The sequence below is a fragment of the Sorex fumeus genome, unplaced genomic scaffold (genome assembly GCF_029834395.1).
Source record: "Sorex fumeus unplaced genomic scaffold, SorFum_2.1 ptg000051l, whole genome shotgun sequence".
NCBI classification, from domain to species: domain Eukaryota; kingdom Metazoa; phylum Chordata; class Mammalia; order Eulipotyphla; family Soricidae; genus Sorex; species Sorex fumeus.
Window position 1 is genome coordinate 4,499,226 of NW_026606108.1, and position 10,154 is coordinate 4,509,379.

The 10,154-nt window shown below is 59.5% G+C and overlaps 1 protein-coding gene across 3 annotated transcripts in view; it reads left to right on the top strand.

The window, feature by feature from the left end:
• OTUD7A (OTU deubiquitinase 7A) overlaps positions 1-6,317 on the top strand; it is a 122,564-nt gene extending 116,247 nt beyond the window's left edge. For all 3 annotated transcript variants that reach the window (XM_056124483.1, XM_056124484.1, XM_056124485.1), the window contains 3 exons: positions 2,182-2,296; positions 2,508-2,592; positions 4,750-6,317. In XM_056124483.1, the coding sequence (XP_055980458.1) occupies positions 2,182-2,296; positions 2,508-2,592; positions 4,750-6,261 (1,712 nt within the window). In that variant the 3' untranslated portion in view covers positions 6,262-6,317. The remainder of the gene's footprint in view (positions 1-2,181; positions 2,297-2,507; positions 2,593-4,749) is intronic.
• The last annotated feature ends 3,837 nt before the right edge of the window (positions 6,318-10,154 follow it).

Here is a 10,154-nt window from a genome sequence, read left to right on the forward strand (position 1 = left end):
TCTCAGGGGTGTGAGAAACCCCCACCAACACCCAGAGGGCCAGACCCCCTGATGCAGGTCAGTGCCCAAGCCCAGCCTGTGCTCAGTGAGGCCTCTCAGAGCTGATGCGGGCAGGGACGCCCCCAGAGCCAGGACAGAGGGAGACCAGCCACGCAGCCCCTGACCTCTCTACAGAGAGGGCAGTGCAGGGAGCCCCGCCCTGATCAGACAGGACCCCCCCACACCCTGCTGAGTTTCCCCAACTTGGGAGGCTGAGGGCATTTTATGCACCATTTGGGGTTTTTTTTCCACTTTATTTAAACACTGTGGCGGTTTACAAAGTTGTTTGTGGTGACTTGTTACAGGTGTTCAGTATTCCAATCCCACCACCACTGTCCCCTTCCTTCCACCAGTGTCCGCATTTTCCCAATGCCCCCTCAAGCCTGCTCCCACAATCATTTATTTTATTGTCTGTTACCACTAACTGGCCCACAGAATGACCCAAAATACTTCAGTAGAAGAAAATTGGTGGGATTGTTGTGTCTCGGCACGGGGCCATTAAGTCCTTGTCTGAGCGGCTGCTGGGCTGCTGTTACTTGGCCTTCTGTGTTTGTGCCTGCGTTGGTGGGATGCTTTGGCTTCTGCATCACATCCCATCCAGATGCATGCTCCTGCCGGGACGGCTGTGCTGTAGAGCTTGCAGATGCCTCGCGGTCACAACTGCGCTTCATCACACACTGTTTTGTCTTGTTGGGGAGCCACACCCAGCTGTGTGCAGGTCATACTCCTGGCTGTCAACTCCTGGGTTGACAAGCCCGGGGCGCCCTGTGGGAGAGACAAGCGTCTGGCCTACCTGAGGGGCTCGTGTGCTTTTTCTTTCTAGTAACACTAGAGGGAAGCACTGAGTCGGGGTGGGGGTTTCGTTAGGAAAATCGCTGGGGAGATGCTCCCGCCTCTGTCTGATTTTTTCAGTTGTTCGCCCGCTCGCTCGTTTGCTTCCTTTTCTTTGGTGTCCCGGCACCCTGGCTGGGTATTCTGGGGAAAGGCAGCTAGCTGACAGACAGTGCCTGGGGCAGGGGGAGGGAGAAAGCAGGGAGAAAGTTGGGGGGTTGCCCCAGCATCCAGGCCAGGCATAAGGGGAGAGAGAGGGTCAGGCCTCAGATTTACCAGACCCTTTGTCCCATGAATTCAGCCCACTACCCTGTCTGTAAAGGGGGCCACATCTGCCTCCCAGGCTTGGGGAGGGGGAGCCTGCGGGACACGTGATAGATATTTAATGGACCTCTGGGGCTCCCCACAGAGGGCGCAGTCTCTCTGTGCTTTTTTGTTTTGTTTTGTTTTAATGGGTCTCATTCTCCTAACCCTGAGAGAGCCTTGAATATGGCACTCTTTAAAATCTGGTGCCTGCTTGAGGCAATCAAGGAACTATAGGATGATGTGATCATTTGTTTTTGTTGGGGGGGGGGGGAGTTGAGGTGCTGGGGAACACACCCGGTGGCGATACTCAGGGCTGACTCCTGGATCTCTGCTCAGGGATCACTCCTGGTGGGGCTCAGGGGTCATTCTGGATGCTGGGAATCGAACCTGCAAAGATCAAGCGCCCCTCCCCCACCCCCCGCACTCAAATCCCCAGCCCCCCAGCCTTCCTGCCCCTCCCGGAGCCTCCAGTGCCCTGTCAGGCCTCAAAGTACTGCACCCCTTTAGCGTGGAGGGGGGTCCCGTCTGGCATTAAGCCTTTTACTCTCACCAGGCAGTAACCAGGCCAGAAGCAAGAGCTCCAGGGATGTGGGGGTGCAGGGGTCCCTTCGGGCAGTCCCCATCCTGCAGGCTTATGCTGGGGGCGACAGAGGCGGCCATGAGGGCCTTTGCTAACAGCTACCCAGAGCCCCAAGAGCTGTTGGTGGTGGTGATGTCCAAAATGCCAAGGAGGGGCATTTTTCTGGATGGGTGTTTTTGTTCTTAGGCCACACCCATAGGTGCTCACGGCCACCGCCTAGCTCCGTGCTCAGGGATCATATGTGATTCTGGGATAGAACCCAGGTCAGCCGCGTGCAAAATCTCCCCGGTCCTTGGATGGACCATTTGGATCCCAGGGACCTGTCTGTCTGTGCATTGGGTTGCATCCATCCCGGGTCGGGTCTGGCCATCCCGGGAGTGCTGGCCCCGTGGGTCAGGAGCAAGCCCGTCTCTCTCCCACCGCAGCCGTCATCCCTCTGACCGATTCCGAGCATAAGCTGCTGCCCCTGCACTTTGCGGTGGACCCAGGCAAGGAATGGGAGTGGGATAAAGACGACAAGGACAACGCCAGGCTGGCGCAGTGAGTGCCCCCTCATGCACCTCCCCTCCCCAGCACCCTCCCTGAGTCCAAGGTGGCCCAACCTACAGCCGGTGGGGCGGGGCTTCCCTGGGAGGTGCCCTTCCCCCCCAGCCCCTGCTGCTTCGGGTGTCCCTGGCGAGGGCGCGGGGCGCGGGGTGGATGTAGCCCCGCTCCCTGGCCCCAGCCCACACACCCAACACTTTCCCTCCAGCCTCATCCTGTCTTTGGAGGCCAAGCTGAGCTTCCTGCACAGCTACATGAACGTGACGTGGATCCGGATCCCGTCAGAGACGAGGGTGAGCACCTGGGGAGGGGGGGGCTACGGGGAGGAGGGACACAGAGGAGGAAAGGGTGACCCCCCCCCTTCTCAGGCCCTGGAACGGGTGTGCTCAATGGCTGCTGGGATTTTTTGTTGTGGTTTTGGATTTTGTTTCTTCTATTTCTGCATTATTTTCTCCAGAAGGGAAGGAAGAATCCCCTCTCCCCAGAAAGCAGAAACCCCCTCCCCAGAGGAAGAAAGGAACCCCCTCCCCAGACAATCCCAGGTCATCTGCCCAGATTGGAACGAGTGGGCCATGGGCTGAGGAAAGAACTAGACGCTGTGAGGGCGGTGGGGCTGGCCAGTGGAGGGCTGGAGCCCACGCACCCCTCTACTCCCCTGCCGCGGGGGGAGGGGCAGCGGGACCCACCCGCATCAGAGGCTGAAGAATGGCCCTTGCAACATTTGCGGATTCCAAGAACCTTTCATTGGCTTTCAAATGTTGAGGTCTTTGCCCTGGTGCCCAGTTTACAGTTTAGGGAGTCGGGCTCTTAAGGAATTTCCTTTCTCTTTTGATAAGGGCACCTCCTCCCCTGAGGGAGGGATCTAACCTGGATGCCTGAGGGCAAAGTTCATCCCAGGTGCTCACTAAGGAATTTGATTGGTTTGGGGTTTCTTTGCTTTTGGCTTTTTGGGTCACATCGGGCAGTGCTCAGGGGTTACTCCTGGCTCTGCACTCAGGAATTACTCCTGGGGGTGCTGGAGAACCCTCTGAGATGCAGATGCCCTCGCCACTGAACTATCGCTCTGGCGCCTGGGTTTTGGTTTTTGCTTTGAGGTGAGTCCCTGCTCAGTGCTTGGGGTGGGAGTCTCCATCTGGATGGACCCCCATGCCCCTGCGTGCAAACTTTGCCCCATGGCTCCCTGAATGCCCCTTCTGCCCGTGCAAGGGGTGGTGCTCTTCAGCTCTTCAGCACATGCACGGTGCCTCCAACCCAGTGCACGTACCCCGGCTCCTTGTCTGCTCTCTGCCTGGGTCCTCGAGGCTTGCTGACGATACCAGCAGCCCTCCGACTGGACTTTGAACTGCCTGGAGTGTGCCCCACCCTCACAAGGAGGGGCAGGGGGATGCAGGAGCTGGAGATCCAGCATCAGGAGACTTGGGGGGCAACGGTGACTCCCCACATCAGACCAGGCGCTTGGGCAAAAATAATCATGGTGCGGCCCGAGCAAGAGTAGAGCAAGGCAGGCATTCGACCTCTGGCATTGGTGCCCCTTTGGTCTCCTGAGCACTGCCAGGAGTACTTCCTGAGAGCACAGAGCCAGGAGTATCCCCTGAGCACTGCCGGTTGTGGCCCCAAAACCAAAATAATTGTGATAATAATCTGGCAAAGCCCCTTCCAGCTTGGTGGTGTGCCCTGCGCCTGTCCCTGGAACCCCGTCCGCCACCTTGGACCCTTCTGGGTCCCTGGCTTCCCTCAGCTCTTCGGCTCCTTCTGCACCCAACCAAGATGGGAGAAGGTCGTTTCTAGGGGTCCTGGTGGCAGAAGTTCCCCTTGCCTGACACTTGGTGGGGGGAAGGAGAGCAAAAGGGAAAAGGGGGCAACGGTGACTCCACGGGGCTTCTCTGAGACCAGCAGCGGCAGGGCGGCTGGCTCTAGCGCCCTCATTCCCATTTTCCAGCTCCCCTAAAGTTTTGCGGTGGCCAGTGGCCTAACCTGCAGTGTCTGCAGAGATGGCCCCTGCGTCCTCCCCACCGCCACCGGAGGCCAGCCCACTATTACAGAATCTGAAATAGTGCCTCATGGTTCTCCAGATGGTAGCTAGAGAAAGCAGCCTAGAGTGAAATGGGGCCGGGGGAGAGGGTGTCACTGCCCACTCGAGGGCGTGATCCACAGAGCGGGCCCTGCCTGGAGTAAAGAAGGTGTAACTGGAGCCAGCCTGACCTGGAAGCCTTCCTGTCTACCCAGCGTTGAGGGGCCACTGCACGAGGTCACAAGCTCCAAAATCAGCTGAGGCTTTGGGGCTCCGTGGCAGAACACCCGGGCTTACGGGTCCAGGAAGCCTGCAACCTGTGTGCCCCGTTCCCGAAGAGGCCGATGGAACAGGTTGGGGCGGTTCCGTATGCCCCGGCCCCTCCCCCAGGTGGGGACCGCTGCCCGCTAACCCTGATCCGTGCTTCCTCCTCCCGCAGGCCCCTCTGGCGCAGCCCGAGTCTCCGACAGCCTCGGCGGGGGAGGACGTGCAGTCCCTGGCCGACTCTCTGGACTCGGACCGCGAGTCCGTCTGCAGCAGCTCCAACAGCACCAATGGCAAGACCGGCAAAGACAAGGAGAGAGAGCGGCAGCGCAAGGACAAGGACAAGACGCGTGCGGACTCCGTGGCCAACAAGCTGGGCAGCTTCAGCAAGACTCTGGGCATCAAGCTGAAGAAGAACATGGGCGGCCTGGGCGGCCTGGTGCACGGCAAGATGGGCCGCACCAACTCGGCCAACGGCAAGAACGGCGGCGGCGACGCGCCCGAGCGCACCAAAGACAAGAAGACGAAAGCGCGCAAGGGCAGCAAGGAGGACTCGGGCACGTCCGCGGGCACGTCGCCGTCGGAGAAGACCACGCCGTCGCCCACGGACAAGACGGCGGGCGCGACGCCGGCCGAGAAGGGCGGCGGGCCGCGGGGCGACTCCTGGAAGTACAGCACGGACGTCAAGCTCAGCCTCAACATCCTGCGCGCCGCCATGCAGGGCGAGCGCAAGTTTATCTTCGCCGGCCTGCTGCTCACCAGCCACCGGCACCAGTTCCACGAGGAGATGATCGGCTACTACCTGACCAGCGCGCAGGAGCGCTTCAGCGCCGAGCAGGAGCAGCGGCGCCGCGACGCCGCCGCCGCCGCCGCCGCCGCCGCTGCCGCCGCCGCCAGTGCACCCCCGACGGCGGCCAAGCGGGCACAGCGCCGGCCGGAGCAGGACGGCGCGCCCGGGGGTCCCGAGCGCGCCTCCCCGGCCCCGCCCCTGCTGCCGCCGCCGCCGCCGTCCGGGCAGCCCACGCAGCTGGTGCTCAAGTTCAAGGACCGGCCGAGCCCCGGGCCGGCGGGCGGGCGCGCGGCGCGGGCCGCCACGGCGGCGCTGGCCGGAGGCGGGGGGTCCCCGAGCGCACGGCGTGCGGCGGCGTTGAGCGCCCCCGGCCGCAGCCCCCCGCCGCTCCCGGGCCGCCAGAGCGTCATCCACGTGCAGGCGGCGGGCGCCCGGGACGAGGCGTGCGCGCCGGCCGTCGGGGCGCTCCGCCCGTGCGCCACGTACCCGCAGCAGAATCGCTCGCTGGCGTCGCAGAGCTACAGCCCCGCGCGCGCCGCTGCCGCTGCCCTGCGCACGGTCAACACGGTGGAGTCGCTGGCGCGCGCGGGGACCCCCAGCGACGCCAAGTCGCAGACCTACAGCCACGGCTTCGGCGCGCGCGACGGCCTGGAGTTCGCCGACGCCGACGCGCCGCCCGCCAGCCGCTCGAACGCTGAGTGCGCCCGGGCGGGCGCTGGAGGCGGCCCCGGGCCCGGGCTCGGCTCCGGCTCCGGCCCCGGCCCCGGCCCGGCCCAGCGGCGCTGCCAACGGGAAAACTGCGCCTTCTACGGGCGCGCCGAGACCGAGCACTACTGCTCCTACTGCTACCGCGAGGAGCTGCGGCGGCGGCGCGAGGCGCGCGGGGCGCGGCCGTGAGCGCGCGGGGGCGGGGTGTAGCGAGGTGCGGCGGGGGCAGGCCGGCCCACTTCCTCGCTCTCCACCCAGCCCCCTGATGATCTCGCGCCCGCATATTCTGTCGGTGTCTTTTCTACAACACCCGGGCGCATCGGCCGGCGACTCCGTCTGCCAGTGCGGTGGACGGGTCTTTGCGCCAACGTCCCCTCCTGGTGCCTGAACCGCCACCGACGCCTCTCAGGTAGCAGAAGGCCAGGATTTCAGTCGTGCTGTGGTTGGCCGCGGGGGTGCGTGCCAGCCAGCACCCGCCGCCTCCCGTCCCCGGGGAAGGAAACCCAATAGCCATCGCTAGAGTATTTTTGTTCCTCGATAACGAGAAATAAAGAAATTTGCAGCCCCTTGTTTTTAGAAGGGAGTGTTTTACATGGTTTCTTTTTCTTCTCCCTGGGTTTTTTGTTGTTGTTGTTGTTTTTCACTCCCCCACCCCTATCCCCCACCCCGACATGCCCCAGCCCCAGGTCTCACCCGCGCAGCGGCCCTTCCGTGTGGTCAGCTGGGGCAAACCTCTTCCACCCCGTCTCAGAAGCCAAACCTCCTCCATCCCTGTGCCCCTCAGCTCGAGTACCGTCCACACTGCCAGAGCGGCCGCGGGCGTCCACCGACAGGGTGTCCCGGACAACCTACCTCGGCGTCTCCCTGTGCGGGCCTACTCGGGGTGCCCCCAGAAGCCAGTTTCTGAATGGGCTCCTTGAAAAGCAGCCAGCTCCGGTTCTCCTGGGAGTCACCGCCCCGAGAATGCGGTGATGTCCCTGGATGCCCACCGGAGCTTAACCCTTTGTCACTGTGGAACCCCCCCACCCCAAACCCGCTTTTCCAGGCTATTTGGAATTGGGTCAGTGCTTCTTCCCAAGGGAAGGTGCTGAGGACCACTCGGGACGAGCCCCCACCTCCACTGTCTGGGTTCTGCCAGGCCCAGGGAGGCCACTCTAGTGGGGTCCCCAGGTGCAGCAGAGATTGTCCTAAGAAGTTCCCTAACATTTGAAGGGGATGACCCACTCCCTAAAGAGCGGACACTCTCCACCCTCCCGTTTTTTTTGGTGCCTCTGACATTTTTTGAGGGAAATAAAATGTGTGTGTGTGTGTGTGTGTGTGTGTGTGTGTGTGTGTGTGCGCGCGCGCGCGTCCTTAGCTACCCTCTGTGAGCAGCTCTGCGAGATAGTCTCCTTTTTCCAAGATTACCTCTGGAGATGCTGTACTGGGTCTGGCACGGAGCTCCACCTGCCTTACTAATCTTGTTGCCAAGAAGCCAGTAAGATGGGCGGAATCCTTACTAGCAAAAGAACCCTTTCCTGCCTGGGTGAGCCTCCAGTTCCAGATGCGCCCCCTCCCCAGCCCCCTTTAAAAGGATCCCATATCCAACTTTGCTTTCAGGGTTACCCTCAGACAATGCAGGGAGACCATCTCCCTCCTGCAGAAAGAATCCGTGCCCTCCCAGGTGAAGAGCAACAAACATCAGTAAACAGGAAAATATTACAGGGAGGGTTTTTTTTAACTTGTTTGGAGAATGACAATAAACTAATTTGCATATCTGCTGTGAGTCTTTGAGCTTTTCAGTTCTCCCACAGCTGGTCAACTTTTGCGTCCTGGGTTCCAGTTCCATGTAAGGGCCGCCTCGTTCCTCTGAGCCACTCCAGCGCCAAGTTCCAGCGCATAGTCATGGAAGATTTTAGGCTAGGATTTCGGCGGTTTGGGAGTTTTTCGTTTCGGTTTGAGTTTTGTTTGTTGTTGTTGTTGTTGTTGTTTGCAAAAACGGAAAATACATGGGCGAGACCATTATTATGTGAAGTTTGTTTTAAATTGTGCCGGTATTTCTTGTTTTAAAATTGGGGGAGCACAGATGGTGGCGCAGCTCTCTGATGAAATATGGTAGAATATGAAAAAACGTGGGAAAGTTCTGAGTTGACAGTCCAAAAGTTGGTCTCGACTTTCTATGGTCATTAACACATCCCTGACACCCCCTCACATTTCTGGGGTTTTGTTACTGGGGGGCCACTTTTTTTAACATCTCGTAGGCCAGAGAGACAGTACAGTGGAGAGGGTGCGTCTCTGGCACCCCTGAGAGCCCCACCAGGAGTGATCCCTTAGTGCAGAACCAGGAGGAAACCCTGCGCATTGCCAGATGTGACACCCCCAAAAAAAATTTCATGGAGAGAGGGATTGTGGCAGTTTCTCCAACTGCTTCTCCATGTCCTGGGACAGGTTTGAGACCACAGGAAGTGATACTTCGCATGCAGATGCCAAAGGGCAGGAGACTGCCTCTGGACGAAACAAACTAATCATTTCAAAACCCAGCCCAGGGCCCAGGAGCTCACAAAAAATAGACTTGACTTTTTTTCTGATTTTTGTACATTAAAACAGCTGCCCTGTATGCTACTGCTGACCCAGTATCGATCTCCTTCATCCTATATGGTCCCCTGAACATCATCAGGAGTGATTCCTGAGTGCAAAACCAGGAATAAACCCTGACCATCACTGGGTGTGGCCCCAAAACAAACAAGTAAATGAATCTGTGCTCATGAGAATTCCAGAACCCTTTAAATTAAAAAAAAAGCCACCTCACATTTTCAAAACTTGGATAGCACTTCTCTTTTTTTCACGTGGTCACCAGGTGCTTTGATAGATGAGGCCACCGCCCCTGCGTGTCCACCGCGCTCACAATTACCCTTTCCAAGATGAGAGCGGCCAACCCCTGCCAGCCCCTAGACAGTGTTAGGCGTCAGCGCGCCCCCTGGTGGCTGGCGCTAGCTCCTGAAGGACTCGGCTGCCCTGCGTAGTGCCCCTGGGCGCCGGCCAGCCTTCTGTCCAAGCGTCCTAATCAGACTGGACAGGAGCTGTCGGCAACTGCCGCGCTGCTTGCATGGGGGCCAACGGGCAGCCCAGTGTCCTCCGCTGACCTGGGAGAAGGAAGTGGCTTGTGGGCAAAGGAGGACAGAGCACTTTCTGATGCAACCGCTTCCTTTTGGGGACAGGTGGAATATCACTGGTCTGATTTCCAGAAGTTTCCAAGGGCTCCTGAATTCTCCCGCGGAGGTCATTGACATTTCCTGCAAGTGGTACCTGCATATTCGATTTCCTCCCTGAGGGCAGGTTTGTCCTCTTGGTGGGTCCCAGTCTGGGTAGCCGGGGAAGAGATGGTCCCCAAACCACGGCCCCCCACTAGAGACCGGTAGTGACCGCCATCTAGAAATGACCGTCGTAAAGGTCTAACAGTGATCCAAATCCTGGAGGCAGAAAAGTGGGACAGTGCAGGGAGGGGCTGGTCACCTCATCTGGGCATCCCCGCTAAGATGCCCTACTGCCCATCTACTGGCCTTTCAGTTCAGAAAAAGGGGTAACTCTTCTGCTCAAACACGGTGCTCCCCAATCCTCCGTATCCACCTTCTTTCAGGACCCTCCAAAGTGGGCTTGAAATGCTCTCTCGGCCCCCTCTCAGCTGGGTCCAGGGCATTACAGAGAACCATCTGGAAGTCAGCCTCCTCGGCCATCTGGTCTCAGAATCTCCTGGAGGTGGTGATGGAGGGACCACATGGCCCGAGTCTGAACCACCTGCCACAGCACCTCCCGGAGGGGATGGATGCTCAGTCCGCGCATGCGCGGTTGTGTGGGTGGGCGGGGCCGGCACCCACCTATGCCAGGGACTGAAGGTCAGCCATGTCCTCCGAGCCTGGTTTACTCTCGTTTTCAGTTGTTGCTGCTGTATCATGATTTGCCTTTCACGTGCACCCCGGGTGATTCCCCCCAACCCCCGCCAGGAGTGATCCCTGAGTGCAGAGCCAGGAATAAACCCTGAGCACAAAAATAATTAATAAAACAAGGTGATAATCGGGTTTGGAGGGAATCCAAAGTTATACGTG